The sequence below is a fragment of the Lactuca serriola genome, chromosome 8 (genome assembly GCF_051521515.1).
Source record: "Lactuca serriola cultivar US96UC23 chromosome 8, Lser_US96UC23_V15, whole genome shotgun sequence".
Classification (NCBI taxonomy): Eukaryota; Viridiplantae; Streptophyta; class Magnoliopsida; order Asterales; family Asteraceae; genus Lactuca; species Lactuca serriola.
In genome coordinates, this window is record NC_136415.1 from 23,153,417 (window position 1) to 23,175,994 (window position 22,578).

Genomic DNA, 22,578 nt, shown 5'->3' on the forward strand with positions numbered 1-22,578 from the left:
ACTTCGAGCAACAACCCGGAGAATCTCTTTATGAAGCTTGGGAAAGGTACAAGAGCTTGCTTAGAAATTGCCCACACCATGAACTTAATAGCCAACAAGAGGTCTCCATTTTCTATGATGGAGTCAATGTCACTACAAGGCAATTGCTCGATTCCCAAGGCCCGCTCACGAAGAAGGTGCCCCCGGTAATAAGGAGTTAATTGAAGAATTCTCTAAGCACTCTAGAGAATACCACAATCCAAGAAACAAAGTAAGTCGGGGAGTAGTGAACTCGGCAAATGATAGCATGGCGGCGGTGATAGCTAAGCTTGATAGTCTTGATAGAAGAATGGCAAAAATGGATCAAGCAATCCATGCTATTAGGGTGGGATGTGAAAATTGTAGAGGGCCCCATCTCACAAAGGATTGTGATTTGGATGCGAATGGAAATAAGAAAGCTCAAGTCTTCTATTCAAGTGGCGATCGATACGACAAAAATTGGCGAAAACCTAAGAAGGAATGGCTCCCATACGAAGAGAATAAGAAGGCTAAGGAGGAAAAATACAAGCAGAAGGAGAGGGGACTATATCCAAAGGAAGAACCGGTAGAAAAGAAAGCCGATTTAGAAGAATTATTCACTAGATTCATAGCCGCATCCGAAAAGAGACACAGTGATCACGATGCTGCAATACACAAGACCAGAAATATGCTAAGGAATCAACAGGCAGACATTCTCAACATTGAGAAACAGCTGGGACAGCTTACGCATCAAGTGAATGATAGAAGACCGGGTCAACTTCCAAGTAACACCGAACCCAATCCAAGAATGGAGAATGTTAGTGCAATAACCTCCAGCAAGGAAGAAATATGCACAGATGCACTGAGAATCTCCAAGAGGAAGACAGAAAAGGTAGAAGAAGCAGCTCCAGCAAAACCCGATCCAACTCGGTGAGTTACTCCATTGGACTCGACGAGTCCATGCGTAAATGACAAAACTGTCAGTCCTTTAAAGCCATATAATCCTCCTTTGACATACCCAATCAAAGCCATGCCTGCGGAAAAAGTTGAAGCATATAGAACCTTCATGAAGCATGTTAAAGCCCTACAATTTAATGTGCCATTTGTGGAAACGATGCTCCAGACACCCAAATACTTCAACTTGCTAAAAGGTCTTTTTGCTGCTAGGAAAGATTTGGCTGAAGTCGCGGAGATACTATTGAGTGAGCTACCCGAAAAGAAGGGCGATCCGGGGAATGTTATAATTCCGTGCCAGTTTGGTAATGAAGTTGTCACCCAAGCATTAACCAAATCGGGTGCAAGCATCAATCTAATGCCTTTCACTTTCTTTAAGAGGTTCAATTTACCGGAGCCAAGACCGGTAAATATGAAGATCCATTTGGCAGACAAGACAATAATTCATTCACAAGGCGTTTGTGAGGATCTCCTTATTAAAGTCGACAAGTTTATATTTCCGGTAGACTTCGTGGTTGTTGATATGGAAGAAGACCCCGAAATTCCAATTATTTTGGGGAGGTCATTTTTAAACACCGCTTGTGCTTTAATTGATGTATGTGCGTCTACATTAACGTTGAGGGTGGGTGACGAGTCCGTAATATTTAAAGCTATACCAGAAGCCAAACAAGAAGAGGAAAGAAAAGAAAAGATCTCATTTATCCATTTGGATGATGAGATATTACAAAAAGAACTTGCACTTTTGCAAAAAGAAGATCTAAGCAAGTTTCTGCTACATTCTGGAGAGGATGGAGATGTTAACAAGGACTTGGAGGAGTTAGAAAAGCTACTGGAAGGAGCCGACTCAGAAAACACACAAGAAATGATGGAATACGATCAGACTCGCAGAGTCACTTTACTGGACTCGACGAGTCCCGTCGAATTTGATAACAACTTAGACGATTTAGATCTGCTTGTTGCTAGTTCTCTGCATATTCTGGATTTGGATATTTTTCATGATTCTTTAGAAGAACAAACAGCAGGATGAGAAATGGAAACAGAAGTTCAACATGCCGATGTAGCATGTCTTGATGCAATCCCGCTTGAAGATGGGGTGAGCACAGAAAAAGAGGAGGAGGCAAAGGAAAGGAGGGTGGAAGCTGATCAACCATTCATTACCAAACCTAGAGCACAAACTTTCACAAAATACTAAGTAATTAAGTTTAAAGAAAAGGAGGTGCAAGAGAAGGTGAAAAAGAATGGGGTGAAGAAGAAGAAGAGAAAAAGGGAAGCCCAAGCAGCTGAGGATGATGCTGTAAAAAAGAAGAGAGAGGAATCAAAACGGGCTTACAAAAAGAAGATTCACGCTTACAAAACGAAGTACAAACCACAAAATATTAGGCGTGCATTCCCGATATTAGAAGATGACGAAACATAGATGGGAAGGAGTCCAGCTAACGACTCCTTAAAAAGAAGCGCTTGGCGGGAGGCAACCCGTTATTTAGAGTTTGCTTTCTTTTACCTTTTTATTTTTGTTTGAATTTTTTTCGTTTTGAGAATTTTAATCTTCCAATTCGTCGGACATGTCTGCTTGAGAGTGTGCATGGATTAAGTGTGGGGTGAAATGAATCTTCTTTTCAAATTAAATGACAAAATTTTAAAAATTTTGAATTGTTTGCAAGAGACTTGCCGAGTTTGACCATGACTCGACGAGTCCATATAGATTTCAGAAACAAATGGCATCGCGACCAGACTCGCCGAGTCTGACCCTGACTCGACAAGTCGGTATTATTCACAGAAAAAATAATAATAAGAATTACTTTTACAACTGGTAATTAGGGTTTTAACCCTAAAAGAATCAGTTTTTTTTTTAAACCCACTCACCGTGCGCCTCTCTCTCAATTCTCTCTCAAGCATTCATCTTACTCTTCATTGTTCTTCAAAATTTTCAAGTTCCATCGCAAAAGGTAACTAATTTCTTCATTTTTTCTGTTAAAAGCATAATTCTAAGATTATCTATGATGGAAATTGCATAGAAAAACCCGATTTTGAAAAAAAAGTAAATTTCTAGGGTTTCGATTTTTGATGAATTATGATGTTTTGCATGCTTATTCTTGCCTAATACCTTATAAACATGTGCCTAGACAAAACCCTTGAAGTAATTTTGAGATTTCATGGTCCAATTTAGACCTACCCGCAGACTGACTCGTGCAGTTCTTGCGACTCGCAGAGTCGTCCATGGACTCGACGAGTCGAGTCGGGGAACACGTGCATGACTTCTGTTAATTATAATCTATGTTTCTGGGTTTTGTATCTTGGTTTTGCAGAAATAATGTTCAACAGGGGGCAAAGTTCTAGTGGACACCAAGGTGACTTTCCTTGGTTGGATTTCCCACAAATCGAGTCCGCTTCAACGATGCGGAAGTGGAAGAAGAAGTTGGCCGACATAAGGAAGAAAGAAATTTACGTGCCCAATAGGATAGATTGGGATTGGTTGAAAAGTGTACGCTATGAAGAGGAGTTAGCTCCTTATCTTTTAAAGGAGTTTACCCACGAAGGAGAAACGATGATTTGTGAGGGGTGGAGTCGGGTCTTTCGAATTCAAGAGCCGGTGTATTTGGAGCTATGCCTAGAGTTCTTCTCCACAGTATCTTTCACGGGGGGAGTGGATTGTTATCACCCAGAAAGTTTTAGTTTCTGCCTTGGGGGTGAATTTCATCAATATTCTATGCTCGACCTTGCCTGTCGATTGGGAATTTATGACCAACCCTTGGTCTCAACAGCTATCTTTCGGGCCTTTTTGGAGCAATCCCACATGGTGTTTCCCGATGGAGTGACAAGCACGGGTTGGTGGAACACGATTGGCAACAAAGTTTATATTCCGAAATTGGCACAAGAGGGGAGCATTCGATCGCCTACACACCGCCTTATTCATCGTCTCATTTCATCCACTATTAACCAAAGGAAGGACGATGACAAGGTTTCCAACCTTGATGTCTTCTACTTATGGAGCATTATCACACCCGAAATTTTTTGCAATATTCCTTGGTGTTTGGCTTCATATCTATCGGAGGGTGCGGTCAAGGATCGCAAAACTTCTCGAATTAATGGTGGTATGTTTGTCACCCGGCTAGCCAACTCGTTTGGGTTGATGACCCGTGGTGCATCGAACTTTATGATGATGATTCCTACACCTCCATTCAATCCAATTCTTTTCCGGCGGGCCAGGATTATTGAAGACTATGGTGGTGGTCATTATGATATCCCACATGATGATCCGGTAGTTGGTCCCAAAGCACCGGGAAGGAGGGTCCGATCGAGGAGGGAGCGGGATGTGGAGGAAGAGCCGCCGGTGATTCCGGTTGATAATAAAGATGTACCAATGGATTGGTACAATGTGGAGATGAGGCGGTTACAAGATCAAATGGCGTGGGGCATCAATTTTAGCAATCAATCACATATTCGGCTTTTCGACCACTTCAACATTCCGCATATCGATGGTGGTAACTTTCCGTATATTCCATTGTGGGAAGAGGTGATTAGTATAAGAAGGAGTGGTGCGGGAGGAAGTGTAGTAGCGCCGAATCATGACGATGAGGAGGATTAATTTCTTTGCGTTTTTATTGAACAATTTTCAATTATTATTTTTTATGTTTTTTGTTTGGTTTGTTTGAATGTGTTAAGACTTTTACTGTTTACTTGATGTTTGATGCTTTGATAATTTTTCAGAATTGAATTAGGAATGCTTGCGTCGAAGGGTTTAGAATCGTAGAATCAAGGAAGTTAAAAAGTGAAAGAGAGAGTCAAGAAAGGGAAGCGTTAGAGTTAAAGTGTTGAATCCGGTCCTTAGAGACATTAGCAAGGGAGTCTAGAAGTGAGTAGAAAGTTTTGAGGATTTATTAGAGGCTGGAACGAATGCAGAGTATCATTATTTTTCATCCAATGACCTACTCGTCGAGTGCACTAAGCTGGCTCGACGAGTCGCCTTGAATTCTCATTAATTCGAAGATTTCCGCGATGCTACTCGAAGAGTCTCGTATATACTCGATGAGTCGTTCGGTTTGATACCAAAAGGGCTGCTGATTTGATGCTGATAAGAGTACCACTTGACCATTTATTTTTTCCATATTGATTCTTGAAGATCTTACACTGTTTTCCCGCGTATTTGGAGCGACCCACACGAGATTTGACACCCAAGACATGGATGAGCTGTTCCCATGTCTAAAGTCAATTGAAGTTGGAGCTAAAATGAAAGTGATTAACCTATCGACTGCTATCCCAGGGGAGTTTGTTCCAATTCCCTCTTTATTCACTTTTTATGTTTTTATCATGTATAATATGCAATGAGGGCATTGCATAAAATAAGTGTGGGGTAGGGGGTTGGTCACATATGAGAAAATTTAGAATCTTAATTTAGGCTAATTTTAAAAAAATTGTTGCATACCAAAAATATTACTTAGGGATTTAAATTAGCAAATTTTGGTAAAAGCAAATTAGGATTCCATATTAGAATTGTGTTGATGATTGCATGAAAACCCAAATGTTTAGTTGAGCCTATATATGTTCTAGTGCATTTGTGGCTTCCTTATTCCAGTGAAATCATGAGACAAAAACACGACCCCGCTCAGCCTGAAGGATGCAATATGTTTAGCAGCCTAAACCTGAAATGTATCCAGGAAAATTATTATCGTTAGCCAATAAAGGTTGAGATTGAGCGCCCCTGCTTAAGCATGTAGGGTTTTGAGTGAAAAAAGATAGGTACATGTAAAAAAAAAGAGAATTGCAAGAAAAGTTGAATAATTTTGGAGCAAATAAAGTGAAGATCAAAAGATCAAAATTCCAAGAAATTCAAAAAGTTGAAGATACCAGAAATCGAACAATAAAGGTGGTGAATTCAAAGAAATCAAAGATCAAATTATCAAGGAAGTAAAGAATTCAAGAGAGCTCCATAGTGGTATCAAAAAGTTGTAATTCTAGATTATGTATGCTTGGGTTGCTCAATTAAAAATACCTTGAGGGTAAGAGGTTTTCTGCGGATGGATTCGAAAAGTTGTAATTCTAGATTATGTATGCTTGGGTTTCATAATCATTATTCCTAAGCATATGATTTAGTATTGACATAGAATTATGTTTTCAGTTCAAAAATGAAGCTCGGAAGCGAAAGGAAGCGGGAGAAACAGTTAGAAGTTCAAGAATGGAACAAAGAAGAAAAACATTGAAAAAAGCACCTACTCGGCGAGTAGGGCGACTACTCGGCGAGTCCGATCGAAGAATCGAGAAGATAAAGACTCGGGATCCCAGAGAGTTATCACAATACGGGGAATGTGAGATGGACTCGACGAGTCGCTACCGGACTCGACGAGTCGATTCATATATATAAAGATAACTCCACAGAACGATATGAAAAAAAATTCTAGGACGATTCAGAAGAGTTTTGCTGCGATTAAGAAGTCAGAAAACCCTAGAAGACGAAGTCATAAGCTAGAATTCAATCCCGAAGGAGAATTGAGGCAAAATTTCATCATTCCACTTAATCTTTTGTTTTGTCATTATGGTTAAACAATTAGACTCTGTCTGTTTGCTGTTATTTACTTCAATTATGAGCTAAAACCTTTAGACTTCTGTTTGGGGATACAAAATTGATAATATGGTTTGATTGATTGGTAGTATTAATTCTAAGTTGGTGAATTTTTGTTATTCTAGCTTGCTAAATAACCTTGCATGTGAATAATAATTAATTTTCTGTTAATAGGAAGATAATTGATTAGCATGAATATCTATTGAATATTAACCTCATATGCTATGTGATCACTATGCCATATGTCTAGCATTAATGAACATGAAACTAGAGTTAATAAGAAAATTAAGTAAATTCATGTGCAAGCTTGTGTGATGACCATCAACAAGAAGTTAATTAAAAGATTAAATTAGTTAACTATTGTAAGTCTAAAATAATCCGAATAATTAATCTAGTAAATCTAATTAAATTAGACAACTGGCCACTGTTTAAGTTAGTTTATTTGCTAAGGATTAGTGCAGTGAATGCGAATCTAATCACTTGAATCGGTAACCAACAAAAGAATGAATCCATTGCACCATTACCTTGAAATCAACCATAAGATCAATTGAGTTGAACTAAACAGAAGTTCCTTCCCAACTATTGAATCTAGTTAATTCTTTGTTTTCTTGTTAGTAATAGTTAGCAAGTTTCTAGTCTTGTAAAACTAGAGAAAACCCTACTTAATTAATTTAGATTAAATTAGTTTTTAGTTTTAATTTTCCGTTCCCTGTGTTCGATCCCCTACTTTTTCAACTATATCACAATTGATAGTTTTACTGCCTTTTGTGTATTATTTGATAATTAAAAGTAGGTTTAAAACTAAGTGAGTTTGCACACATCAAAGGTATGGACTGAAAACAATCCATATTTATAACCAAGGAAAATGAAGCAAGTTTGGGTTCCCACGAATTCGTCTCAACAGTCTGAAACAAATCCAAAAAATGTAGTTGGAAAGGAGTTTTTTAATCAAAATTATCCAGGGAAAAAGAAGGGGAGATTTCAGAAACCTGAAGCTGATGGCTTTTCTTTTGATCAAAGGCATTTCAAAAAGTAAAGGTATGTAAAACCACCCAAATTCAGTTGCCTTCCTAAAACTATTTGATAAGTGTTGTCAAATCAGAAAGAGTCTGAAATTGTCAAGCTCATATTTTTGTAGACTTTCTCTCTTTGTAAAATAAATAAATCTTTTAGATTGTTTCTTTTATTTAAATAAAAATATATATGTATATATAATCTTGTTTTCAAAGTGTTACGTAAGCAATTTTCTTAGATTAAATAAAAATAATAATATAAATAAAAATAAAAAAAACTTGCATAGAGTCACGAGGACACCAAAAGTTAAGTCAAACCTTGTCTACTACTCTCTCTCCCTCTCTCTCAGTCTCTCTATCTCTCTCTCTTAAATGTTAAAGAGAATCTATAGATGAATATCAAAAGAATCACGGGGTAGGTCTTTCGGAAAAATTGTTTGAACTCCTTTTGCTATGATTTGGTCTATGGACTGATAGTTTCAAAAAAAAACTTCAGCAAGAAGCAAGGTCTCCACTTAGGGTACAAACAAAAGAAAAGATGGTGCTTGGCCTGTAAAAGAAAGTGTCAATAAATATGCTCAAAATTAGATGAATAAGTGATCATGGGTATAATTGAAAAAGATACAAGCATGCTTGGTGAATATGTTTTTATAGCTGATAAAAGAAACATCTCGTGAAGATTACAGACTAGTCAAATGCAGATTGTGACACCTCTTCAGTTGGTCTCCACGTTTCCTATTAAAAAAATAGATTGCCATTTTACAAGCCAGTACCTACTCCTTTTACCATCTAATCTCCAACATGTCCCACTTTTTGTTCACAACCAATCACTCTTTGCCATCTCATCTTAAAAGTTCTTAATGATTATCAATTTGTTGATGGGAGACTCACGAATTGGACTCATATGTTGATAGGTCTTGATGAAAATACTCAATCATTCCTGCATGCGTTATGCATGAGTTCACCATACTAAAGTTTCCCATGAATCAAGTGTCAAAATGTGTCTCACCAAAGAAATAGCATGGATCATCGACATGTAATTTTTTATTCATCTGTACCAACCAACTTCAGGAGCCTCACCAGCGCCACTTCATGCAACTTCAAGTTCTTCAATTTTTTCCCGTGAGATACCAATTTTTTTATCCACCTTATTTTCCTTCATCCCTCTCATACGTCTTTGCAACCCCAGTTTCACCTTGAGGAGCCTTTTCAAGCTTAGAGTGTGTATTTTGGTGCCTTAGAAGAAGAAGGAAGGAAGTCAAGCTCATCTTGAAGGAGAGAAACACTTGGATCTTGGATTTCTACTTCATTTGCAACCTTCCTAATGTATAAAGCTTGCAATTTTATCCCTCTAGCATATAAATCTAGTGTAAAGACCGTTGATTTGGGCTTGTCAATTTAAAACAATAAACTTCAAACATGACTTTTTAATAGAAGATTATTTAGACTAAATAACCTTAACCAAGTTACAGTATATGTCACAAGGATTCCGTACATATAAAGAACGATGACATCCAACTTATAACGAAGACGTTATGACCCGTCGAAATTTTATGGCTAAACCGACACGACACCGCGTAACGTAAAAAGTGAATTTTTGATAAATTACTTTTTAGCCTTAGGGATCTAAACCAAATTCGTAGTATATGTCAAACCGAAAATGTACGTAAAAAGAACGTCCATATCTGACTTCGTATTAGGAAGTTATGATTTTTATAAGATTTAGCATAGTAGTGGACAACCCAAAAATTGAATCTTAGATCGATCAATTTTTAACCAACAAAACCTAAATGAGAATTGAAGATCTCATTAATAAGAGCTCAACGATATAAAGAACGATGAAAACGGACGTCTGATGACAAAGTTATGAATTTTTAATGGACTTTATCTATCTAAGTCTGTTAAAATATAACTTTAAAAATAAATTCAAAATTAGTCGACGGAGACTAAACGAAAGTAGTAGATCACGTCGCTACCTATGTGTGGATATAAATAATGTCGAAAACGGAGCTCGTATGTGAAAGTTACAGAATTTAGAATTTTATTAAATTATGGGATTGGAATGCAAGGGGATACATGACGCAATCCGGACCTTCCCTTTCTCTCCACGGCTTCGCATGCGATGGTGGAACCTGACCCTCGTAAGCGTAGCATAAGGCCTCGTACGCACAAAATTCCAATTATTTTGGGAAGACCATTTTTTAATACCGCATGTGCATTGATAGATGTATGCGAGTCCACACTAACATTGAGGGTAGGAGATGAATCAGCAGTGTTTAAGGCTATACAAGAGGTTATGCAAGAAGAAACAAGAGAAGAAGAAATTTCCTCCATTGAATTGGATGATGAAATACTACAAAAAGAACTTGCACTCTTACAAAAAGAAGATCCAAATAAATTTCTACTATCCTCTGAAGGAAATGGTGATGCTGAGAAAGACTTAGAAGAGATAGAAAAGCTGTTGAAGGGAATTGATTCAGAAAAATCGATGGAAAGTGAGGCATGCGCATCGACTCGCCGAGTCGCATCGACGGACTCGACGAGTCCAGTCGAAAATTTCAGCAATTTGGATTACCTTGATCTTCTTGTTCCCAGTCCCTTGCCTGATTTTGACATGAAGATTTTTCCTAATTCTTTAGAAGATCCAGCAGCAGAAGGCGTAATTCGTTAAAACGTACTGTGAATTCCAAAATGATCAAGTAGCATACCTTGACACGGTGCTACCAGGAGATGAAGAAATGCGACTTAATAAGGAGGCAAGCTTAGGGGAAGATGAGAATGCAAAGGCTGGGAATAATGATACTAATAACTCGTTCATTGAGTCACATGCAACCAAACCTCGAGCCCAAGTCTTTTCCAATTATGAAGTAATTACCTTCAAGGAAGGGGAAGTACAAAAGAAGGTGCCAAACAGTGGGGTGAAGAAAAAGAAGGTTGGGAAATGATACATGCATGCAATTGAAGAAGATGCCACAAGGAAAAAGAAAGAAGAATTGATACGGGCATATAAGAGGAAGATACACGCCTACAAGACAAAGTATAAACCGCAAAAGATTAGGCATGCATTCCCGATGCAGGAAAATGAAGAAATGTAGATGGGAGGGAGTCCAGCTAAATACTCCTCAAAAAGAAGCGCTTGGCGGGAGGCAACCCGTTATGAGAGTTTGCTTTCTTTTATCTTTCTCGTTTTAGTTTTTGTTTTGATTTTCTTAGGACTTTTCTGTTTTTCTCTTCTAATTCATCAAAAATGTTTGCCTGAGGGTACGCATGGTCTGAGTGTGGGGTGGATTCAACAATTTTTATTAATAGATGACAAAATTATGTAATTTTTGAAATCTTTGCAAGTGACTCGGCGAGTTAGGGTATTGACTCGATGAGTCTAGTCGGGAACCCAGAAAGATTCTGTTTTAATGTGTTTCTGTGTCTTCTGGATTGTTTGTTCTTTGTTTTGCAGGAACCATGTTTTCATGAGGACAAAGCTATCGAGGAAGTCAAGGAGATTTTCCGTGGTTACATTTTCCACAAATTGACTCAAATTCAACAAGGATTAAGTGGAAGAAGAAGCTTGCGGAACTTCAGAAAAAAGAGATTTCTGCTCCCAATACAATTGATTGGGAATGGTTGGGGAGAGTTCTTTATGAAGAGGAGTTGGCTCCTTATATAATCAAGACGTTTGTACACAATGGAGTATCCATCACGTGTGATGGATGGAGTCGTGTCTTCCGTATTCAAGAACCGATCTATCGTGAGCTGTGCTTGGAGTTCTTTTCCACAATCCATTTCCAGGGTGTGGATGATTATTATAACCTCGGAAGTATTAATTTGTCTTGGGGGTGAGGTTCGTTATTGTTCTATGGTGGAGTTGGCATGGAGATTAGGGATATGTGACCAACAAGTGGTCAACACGGATGCATTGCGTACCTTTTTGGAGCATTTCCATAAAGCATTTCCGGATGGGATTACAAGTTCAAGTTGGTGGAACACCATTTCCAACAAGGTTTACATTCCGAATTCGGCTCAAGAAGGGAGCATACGGTCACCGACGCACTGCCTTATTCACTGTCTTGTTTCAAACACCATTAACCAAAGGAAAGATGATGAAAAGGTTTGTAACCTTGCTGTTTTCTTTCTTTGGAGCATCATTACACCTAATACTTTTTGCAATATTCCATGGTGCATTGCTTCGTACTTGGCGGAGGGAGCGGTCAAGGACCGCAAAACTTCAATAATTAATGGTGGCAAGTTCGTGACACGATTAGCCCATTCTTATGGGTTAATGACTAGTAGTGCTTGGAACTTGCTAATGGAGATCCCGACATCTCCCTTTAATCCTCTTCTTTTTCGCAGGGCTCGCATTATTGAGGATTATGGCGGGGGTTTATACGTTATCCCACATGACGATGCCGTGATCGGACCCGAGGCATCGGGAAGGCGGGTTCGACCAAGACGGGAGCAAGCACGCCATGATCCACCGGTTATTCCGGTCGAGGACAATGTTCCTCAGGAATGGTATAATGAGGAAGGAAGGAGATATTTGGATGATTTGGCTCGGAGTTCAAATGTCACAAACCAATATCTCGTCCAATTATTTGAACATTTCCACATCCAACATCTAGATGGGGGACAATTTCCATATGTTCCAAGTTGGGAAGAAAGGATAAGTGCAAGGCAAGGAGGAGTTGGTGGAAGTGGGGTTGTGCATGGTGATGATGAGGAAGAGGATGAAGACTAGTTTTTTTTATTATTTATGTTTTGTTGAACAATTTTTATTTGTTTTTATTTTGTTTGGTGTGTTTTGAATTCTTAATTAGGACTTAAACTTATGTGCTTGATGTTCTATTTACCTTGGTTTCTTTCAAAAATCGAGTTAGGAAATGCTTGCATAAGGAGTCTAGAGAATGTGAGAAAAACAGGGAAACGAGTCAAGAAAGGTTGATGTATTGAGTCTAAGTGTTGAGTCCAGTCCTAAAGGGTTTATGAGTGAATTTTTACTAAAGCAAGGGGAAGTTTTTTTTCGAAGTCCACTAAAAGCTGTATTCAAGACAAAATTTAATTATTTTCCACCCAGCGATGACTCGCCGAGTGTAGTTAGCCTACTCGACGAGTCGCAGTATATTTCCACGACTTCAAAATGATCGCGCAATGACTCGACGAGTGCTTCATATGACTCGGCGAGTCTTTCATTTATCTACCACAAGGGCTGCTGATTTAATGTCGATAGCTACACCATTTGACCACGTTATCTTTGTAATCAAATCCTGAAGATTTTACTGTGTCTTTCCTGCACATTTGGAGCTAACCACATGCGATTTGATGCCCAAGACATGGATGAGCTGTTCCCATGTCTAAAGTCAATTAAAGTAGGAGCTTAATACAAGATGATCAGCCTAGCGATTGCTACCCCATGGGAGTTTGTTCCAATTCTCTCTATATTTCATATGTTTTTATTTTTTTTTCATGCATTACATGCAATGAGGACATTGCATAATTTAAGTGTGGGGTATGGGGTTGATTTCATCTTAGTAAATTTAGAATCCTAATGTCCTAATTTAGGTCAACTTTAAAATTTTTAAATCTTTGCATACCGAAAATGTTACTTAGGATTTAATTTAGAAAATTTTGGTAAAAATTAAATTAGGATTCCATGTTAGAATTATGTTGATGATTGCATAAAGACCCAAATATTTAGTTGAGCCTATATACGTTCTAGTGCATTTGTGGCTTCCTTATTCCAGTGAAATCATGGGACAAAAACACGACCTTGCTTATCCCGAAGGATTCAATATGTTTAGCATCGTGTACCAGAAATGTATCCAGGAAAATTATTATTTTAGCCAATAAAGGTTGAAGTTGAGCGCCCCTGCTTAAGCATGTAGGTTTTTTATTGAAAAAAGTAAGGTACATGTTAAAAAAAGAGAGAGAATTACAAGAAAAGTTGTAAGAATTTTGGAGCAATCAAAGTGAAGATCAAAAGATCAAAATTCCAAAAGTTCAAAAGTTGAAGATACCAAAAATCAAATCAAAGAAGGTGGTGAATTCAATGAAATCAAGATCAAATTATCAAAGAAGTGAAGAATTCCAAAGAGCTCCAATGTGGTATCATAAATTGTAATTGTCTAGATTATGTATGCTTGGGTTGCTCAACCAAAAATACCTTGAGGATAGGAGGTTTTCTGCAGATGGATTCGGAGGGATGCATAAAATGAGCATTGTTCGGGATAAGTGGGTGAATGTTTATGAGGATTGTAAGTATTTGGAATATTGGGGGTTTTAGGGAAATTTTAGACACAAATGCATGCGTTGCGGTTTTGGCGTAATGGTTGGGTTCGATTGGAGTTGTCCTATGTGATTCTAATGTGCTAAAATTCAGTTTTACTTAGGGCAAGCAAAAGTCAAGTGTGGGGTATTTTGATATTTGCATATTTAGCCTTATATTAAGTATAGATTTTTATCATTTATTAGCTAATTTATTGCATATCATGGACAAAAGATACATAAAAGTGTTTGAATTGTGTTTTCAGTCAAAAAGCGAAGCTCGGAAGCAAAAGGAAGCAGGAGAAGCGGTTGGGAGCTCGGGAGGTGAACAAAGAAGAAAAATGCAAAAAATGCAAGGTACTCGGTGAGTAGGGTCGACTACTCGGCGATTCGCATCGAAGAATCGAGAAGATAAGGACTCTCTGACTTACCGTGCACAGGAATTAAGTGATAGACTCGACGAGTCAGTCATGGACTCGGCGAGTCTGTGCGAATCTATAAAAACGACTTTTCAGAACGACATAATCAATTCTGGAACCCTTGGGGAGAAGTAAGCTGCGAATTAGAGTCAGGAGAGATCTGGAGAACGAAGATACAACCCTAAAACCAATTATGTAGGAGATTTGAGGCAAATTCACATCATTCTTACTTCAATCTATTGTTTTTCATTATGTTAAGACTTTTAGATTTCGTTTTTGTGCTATCAATTACCTCAATCATGAGCTAAAACCATTGAACTTCTGTTTGGGGAGATAATATTGAGACTATGGTTTGATCTATGGTAGGATTGATTTAATATTGGTGATTTTGTTAATTCTAGCTTGTTAAAGAACCTTATGTGTGAATGATAACTATTTTTCTGTTAATAGGAAGAAAATTAAGTTGCATGAACATCTCTTAATTGTTACCTCATATAATTTATGTGACCACTTTATTATATGACTAGGATTAGCGACTGTGAAACTAAAATTAATAGAAAATTAGGTAAATTCATGTGTGAGCTTGTGTGATGACCATCAACAAGAGGTTAATTAAAGGACCAAATTAGTTAACCATTACAAGTCTAAATTAACCCGAATAAATAACCTAGTGAATTGAATTAAATTAGACAACTGGCCACTATTTGAGTTAGTTCGTTCTCTAAGGATTAGTGCAACGAACGTGAATCTAATCACTTGAATCGGTAGCCCATAGAAGAATTAATCCATTGCACCATTACCATAATATCAACCATAGGATCAGTTGAGTTAAACTAAACAGAAGTTCCCTTCGTAATTGAATTTAGGTGAATCTTTGCTTATCTAGTTTTTAGTTAATTAGTTTAAGTATTAGTTGGTAAGTTTCTAGTCTTGTAAAACTAGAGAAAACCTCTTTTTATTACTTAGTTTTAAATAAAGTTAGTTTTTAGTTTTAATTCTCCGTTCCCTGTATTCGATACCCTAATTATTTAGCTTTACCACAATTGATAGGTCCACTGCCTTTGTGTGTTTATTTTATAATTAAAAGTTGGATTAAAACTAGTTGAGTTTACACACATTAAGTTTTTGGCGCCGTTGTTGGGGAACGGTTCTAAATTAGCACTAAATTCTATTTTTATCGATCCTTTTTGTGAGATTTATCTTACACAAAGTTAATTCTTAGGTAATTTAGTAATTAGGATAGGTTTTGATAAATTTATGTTTTAATTAGGAACTTTTCTGTTTTTGACTTAACTCGCCGAGTGCACCCGAAGCAACTCGGCGAGTCCACCGCTGTTCACAGTTTTAGTTTTTATTTTATTTTTGTTCTTTTTATGCATTTTTTTTCTTGTTTTATTTGCAGTTGTTTCATGACCCGAGGATCTGATACACCTTTGGTCCCTCCACTAGAAGACCCGAAATCCACCCTAAGGAAGAACAAAGGAAAATCCGTTGGAGAATCTATTTCTTCAAAGAACTCGCCACTGAAGAATCTAAATTCCGTTTTCAGCAAGAAGAAGAACAGCAAATCAAGAACATCTAGCACCTCATTAGCAATCAAAGACCCGATTAAAGAAGACACCGAGTACGAAACCGCAGGAGAAGAAGACCCCACTTTCGTGCACGAATCCGACTTCGATGACGAATTATCCATTATCATGGCTAACATCGATGAAGTCCCCATGGGGGAATGGAAGAAGAAGATGCGTGACGATACCGGCCCGGGACTTGTGCAACCTGCAATTCCCGCTACTGCTACTTTCAAACTAAAGGGTCACATACTTGCTCAACTAAAGAAGATTCCTTTCTATGGAAAAGACCACGAAGATGCTTACAAGCACTTGGATGAAGTCAATGATGTAGCTGATTACTCTTGCCTGATTTTGACATGAAGATTTTTCCTAATTCTTTAGAAGATCGAGCAGCAGAAGGCGTAATTGTTAAAACATATTGTGAATTCCAAAATGCTCAAGTAGCATACCTTGCCACGGTGCTACCAGGAGATGAAGAAATGCGACTTAATAAGGAGGCAAGCTTAGGGGAAGATGAGAATGCAAAGGCTGGGAATGATGATACTAATAACTCGTTCATTGAGTCACATGCAACCAAACCTCAAGCCCGAGTTTTTTCCAATTATGAAGTAATTACCTTCAAGGAAGGGGAAGTACAAAAGAAGGTGCCAAAGAGTGGGGTGAAGAAAAAGAAGGTTGGGAAATGATACATGCATGCAATTGAAGAAGATGCCACAAGGAAAAAAAAAAGAAGAATTGATATGGGCATATAAGAGGAAGATACATGCCTACAAGACAAAGTATAAACCGCAAAAGATTAGGCATGCATTCCCGATGCAGGAAAATGAAGAAACATAGATGGGAGGGAGTCCAGCTAAATACTCCTCAAAAAGAAGCGCTTGGCGGGAGGCAACCCGTTATGAGAGTTTGCTTTCTTTTATCTTTCTCGTTTTAGTTTTTGTTTTGATTTTCTTAGGACTTTTCTGTTTTTCTCTTCTAATTCATCAAAAATGTTTGCTTGAGGGTACGCATGGTCTGAGTGTGGGGTGGATTCAACAATTTTTATTAATAGATGACAAAATTATGTAATTTTTGAAATGTTTGCAAGTGACTCGGCGAGTTAGGGTATTGACTCGACGAGTCCAGTCGGGAACCCAGAAAGATTCTGTTTTAATGTGTTTCTGTGTCTTCTGGATTGTTTGTTCTTTGTTTTGCAGGAACTTCAGAAAAAAGAGATTTGTGCTCCCAATACAATTGATTAGGAATGGTTGGGGAGAGTTCTTTATGAAGAGGAGTTGGCTCCTTATATAATCAATACGTTTGTACACAATGGAGTATCCATCACGTGTGATGGATGGAGTCGTGTCTTCCATATTCAAGAACCGATCTATCGTGAGCTGTGCTTGGAGTTCTTTTCCACAATACATTTCCAGGGTGTGGATGATTATTATAACCCCGAAAGTATTACTTTTTGTCTTGGGGGCAAGGTTCGTCATTGTTCTATGGTGGAGTTGGCTTGGAGATTAGGGATATATGACCAACAAGTGGTCAACACGGATGCATTTCATACCTTTTTGGAGCATTGCCATAAAGCATTTCCGGATGGGATTACAAGTTCAAGTTGGTGGAACACCATTGCCAACAAGGTTTACATTCCGAAGTTGGCTCAAGAAGGGAGCATACGATCACCGACGCACCGTCTTATTTCAAACACCATTAACCAAAGGAAAGTTGATGACAAGGTTTCTAACCTTGATGTTTTCTTTCTTTGGAGCATCATTACACCTAATGCTTTTTGCAATATTCCATGGTGCATAGCTTCGTACTTGGCGGAGGGAGCGGTCAAGGACCGCAAAACATCAAAAACTAATGGTGACAAGTTCGTGACACGATTAGCCCATTCTTATGGGTTAATGACTAGTGGTGCTTGGAACTTGCTAACGGAGATCCCGACATCTCCCTTTAATCCTCTTCTTTTTCGCAGGGCTCGCATTATTGAGGATTATGGAGGGAGTCATTATGCTATCCACATGACGATGCCGTGATCGGACCCGAGGCACTGGGAAGGTGGGTTCGACCAAGATGGGAGCAAGCACGCCATGATCCACCGGTTATTCCGGACGAGGACAATGTTCCTCAGGAATGGTATAATGAGGAAGGAAGGAGATATTTGGATGATTTGGCTCGGAGTTCAAATTTCACAAACCAATGTCTCATCCAATTTTTTGAGTATTTCCACATCCAACATCTAGATGGGGGACAATTTACATATGTTCCAAGTTGGGAAGAAAGGATAAGTGCAAGGCAAGGAGGAACTGGTGGAAGTGGGGTTGTGCATGGTGATGATGAGGAAGAGGATGAAGACTAGTTTTTTTTATTATTTATGTTTTGTTGAACAATTTTTATTTGTTTTTATTTTGTTTGGTGTGTTTTGAATTCTTAATTAGGACTTAAACTTATGTGCTTGATGTTCTATTTACCTTGGTTTCTTTCAGAATTTGAGTTAGGAAATGCTTGCATAAGGAGTCTAGAGAATGTGAGAAAAACATGGAAACGAGTCAAGAAAGGTTGACGTATTGAGTCTAAGTGTTGATTCCAGTCCTAAAGGGTTTATGAGTGAATTTTTACTAAAGCAACGGGAAGTTTTTTTGAAGTCCACTAAAAGCTGTATTCAAGACAAATTTAATTATTTTCCACCCAGCGATGAATCACCGAGTGCAGTTAGCCTACTCAACGAGTCGCAGTATATTTCCACGACTTCAAAATTATCGTGCAATGACTCGACGAGTCTTTCATTTATCTACCACAAGGGCTGCTGATTTGATGCTGATAGCTACACCATTTGACCACATTATCTTTGTAATCAAATCTTGAAGATTTTACTGTGTCTTTCCTGCACATTTGGAGCTAACCACATGCGATTTGATGCCCAAGACATGGATGAGCTGTTCCCATGTCTAAAGTCGATTGAAGTAGGAGCTTAATACAAGATGATCAGCCTAGCGATTGCTACCCCAGGGGAGTTTGTTCCAATTCTCTCTAAATTTCATATGTTAATATTTTTTTCATGCATTACATGCAATGAGGACATTACATAATTTAAGTGTGGGGTAGGGGGTTGATTTCATCTTAGTAAATTTAGAATCCTAATGTCCTAATTTAGGTCAACTCTAAAAATTTTAAATCTTTGCATACCGAAAATGTTACTTAGGATTTAATTTAGAAAATTTTTGTAAAAAATTAAATTAGGATTCCATGTTAGAATTATGTTGATGATTGCATGAAGACCTAAATATTTAGTTGAGCCTATATACGTTCTAGTGCATTTGTGGCTTCCTTATCCCAGTGAAATGATGGGACATAAACACGACCTCGCTTAGCCCGAAGGATTCAATATGTTTAGCATCGTGTACCAGAAATATATCTAGGAAAATTATTATTTTAGCCAATAAAGGTTTAAGTTGAGCGCCCCTGCATAAGCATGTTGGGTTTTGAGTGAAAAAACTAAGGTACATGTTAAAAAATGAGAGAGAGAGAGAGAGAGAGAGAGAGAGAGAAGTACAAGAAAAGTTGTAAGAATTTTGGAGCAATCAAATTGAAGATCAAAAGATCAAAATTCCAAAAGTTCAAAAGTTGAAGATACCAAAAATCAAATCAAAGAAGTTGGTGAATTCAAAGAAATCAAGATCAAATTATCAAAGAAGTGAATAATTCCAAAGAGCTCCAATGTGGTATCATAAATTGTAATTGTCTAAATTATGTATGCTTGGGTTGCTCAACCAAAAATACATTGATGATAGGAGGTTTTCTGTAGATGGATTCGGAGGGATGCATAAAATGAGCATTGTTCGGGATAAGTGGGTGAATGTTTATGAGGATTGTAAGTATTTGGAATATTGGGGGGTTTTAGGGAAATTTTAGACACAAATGCACGCGTTGCGGTTTTGGCATAATGGTTGGGTTCGATTGGAGTTGTCCTATGTTATTCTAATGTGCTAAAATTCAGTTTTGCTTGGGGGCAAGCAAAAGTCAAGTGTGGTGTATTTTGATATTTGCATATTTGGCCTTATATTAAGTATAGATTTTTATCATTTATTAGCTAATTTATTGCATATCATGGACAAAAGATACTTAAAAGTGTTTGAATTGTGTTTTCAGTCCAAAAGCGAAGCTCGAAAACAAAAGGAAGCAGGAGAAGCGGTTGGGAGCTTGGGAGTTGAACAAAGAAGAAAAATGCGAAAAATACAAGGTACTCGGTGAGTCGCATCGAAGAATCGAGAAGATAAGGACTCTCTGACTTACCGTGCACAGGAATTAAGTGATAGACTCGACGAGTCAGTCATGGACTCGGCGAGTCTGTGCGAATCTATAAAAACGACTTTTCAGATCAACACAATCAATTCTGGAACCCTTGGGGAGAAGTAAGCTGCGAATTAGAGTCAGGAGAGATCTGGAGAACAAAGATACAACCCTAAACCCAATTCTGAAGGTGATTTGAGGCAAATTCTCATCATTCTTACTTCAATCTATTGTTTTTCATTATGTTAAGACTTTTAGATTTCGTTTTTGTGCTGTCAATTACCTCAATCATCAGCTAAAACCTTTTAACTTCTGTTTGGGGAGACAATATTGAGACTATGGGTTGATCTATGGTAGGATGATTTAATATTGATGATTTTGTTAATTCTAGCTTGTTAAAGAACCTTATGTGTGAATGATAACTATTTTTCTGTAAATAGGAAGAAAATTAAGCTGCATGAACATCTCTTAATTGTTACCTCATATAATTTATGTGACCACTTTATTATATGACTAGGATTAGCGACTGTGAAACTAAAATTAATAGAAAAATAGGTAAATTCATGTGTGAGCTTGTGTGATGACCATCAACAAGAGGTTAATTAAAGGACCAAATTAGTTAACCATTACAAGTCTAAATTAACCCGAATAAATAACCTAGTGAATTGAATTAAATTAGACAACTGGTCACTGTTTGAGTTAGTTCGTTCTCTAAGGATTAGTGCAGCGAACGTGAATCTAATCACTTGAATCGGTAGCCAATAGAAGAATTAATCCATTACACCATTACCATAATATCATCCATAGGATCAATTGAGTTAAACTCAACAGAAGTTCCCTTCGTAATTGAATTTAGTTGAATCTTTTCTTATCTAGTTTTTAGTTAATTAGTTTAAGTATTAGTTGGTAAGTTTCTAGTCTTGTAAAACTAGAGAAAACCTCTTTTTATTACTTAATTTTAGATAAAGTTAGTTTTTAGTTTTAATTCTCTGTTCCCTGTGTTCGATACCCTACTTATTTAGCTTTACCACAATTGATAGGTCAACTTCCTTTGTGTGTTTATTTTTAAATTAAAAGTAGGATTAAAACTAGTTGAGTTTACACACATCAGTAAGTTATGCTTACACTATTTTAAGTAAAACTTATGTTTAAGTTCATTATCATTATTGTGAACCTATAAGCAATATATGAGCTAAGTATAATAAAATATAAATTATACAAAGTGTTATTATAATACCTTTTAACTGCTCGACGTATGGGGAATCTGGTTTCAAGGACTGCATAGGGTTGTTGGATTTCAGAACAACTTAAATTCCAAAATGGTCCTGCGCTCCAATGTTTCATGTCCGGTCCATGTCTGTACATAATAGTTGAAAAGTATTGTTTAGCACTTATAAAATAATATAGCTCGTGGACCTTGAGTTAATAATTAGTCGCAATAAACATTAGACTAAAGTCTACTGATTATGATAGTAGGTTTCCTCGAAGGAAAATAAAATTGTTAGAAGCGAAGTATTGCCCGAGTGTGGAGTCGTCACTTTAACAAGTGAATGCATGGTTACTTTCATCTTACACATAGATATGAAGTATTTAATATAAATTACGTTCTATGTGTTCATATTATCTGTGTTCTTGATATCTATGTTGGATGAACACAATATATACGTTTTACTTGATTTAAACTATATATGTATTTTTATACGTATAAATATGTATTTGGTAGTGACGGGTGATGAGAGATAGGTGATGATAGCTATGCAATGAGGAATAGGTGATGCAAGATACGAGTTGATTAGGTGATGCCATAACCTTAACCTGCGATGTTACGATTATCTGCGTTCTTAATATCTACGCTGGATTAACAAAATATACACGTTTTACTTGATTTAAATTATATATGTATTTTTATACTTATATATATGTATTTTGTAGAAATAGGTGATGAGAGATAAGTGGTGTTAGAAAGGTGATAATAACTAGCCGATGATAGATATGCAATGATGAATAGGTGATGCAAGATAAGAGATGATTAGGTGATGTCATAACCTTAACCTGTGATGTTGCGATGTAGTCATCTACCAGAGTATAGGTGGCAACCACTAACTAATCTAAACAAGTCATGTCGAAACACCGACATGCTCATAACCTGTAGGTGATGAATTATGAGTTCAGGCAATGTAGTAACAATGTATTCATGCGATGATACTCTAACGCTTACTAGACACATATTTAGGGAGTAATCCCCGAATCAGTACTATCTACGCGATGTAGGCGATCCTTAGGAAAAGTCCTTAGGAACAAAAACATAAGGAAATGCGACGTAAGGATATGAGAGGTAAATACGATGTAGGATATGACCCTTAGGATGAATCTTTAGGGAAGATTAAATGAAGAAAATGGGGATGTGTAATCGGGTTAATTATTTGACACAAAATATGTGAAGAAACAAGTTAACTATATTATTGTGGGTTGAAAACCCTATGTAGTCACCATGTTTCCCAACCTGACCTACTCAGTTTATTTGTATCACAGGT

General features: G+C 37.4%; 1 protein-coding gene across 1 annotated transcript; it reads left to right on the forward strand.

Moving 5' to 3' along the window:
• The first annotated feature begins 1,027 nt into the window (after nt 1-1,027).
• On the forward strand, nt 1,028-2,012 carry LOC145066704 (uncharacterized). Its single transcript, XM_079013982.1, has 2 exons — nt 1,028-1,546; nt 1,959-2,012. The coding sequence occupies exons 1-2, from the start codon at nt 1,028-1,030 to the stop codon at nt 2,010-2,012; spliced, it is 573 nt and encodes a 190-aa protein (XP_078870108.1).
• The last annotated feature ends 20,566 nt before the right edge of the window (nt 2,013-22,578 follow it).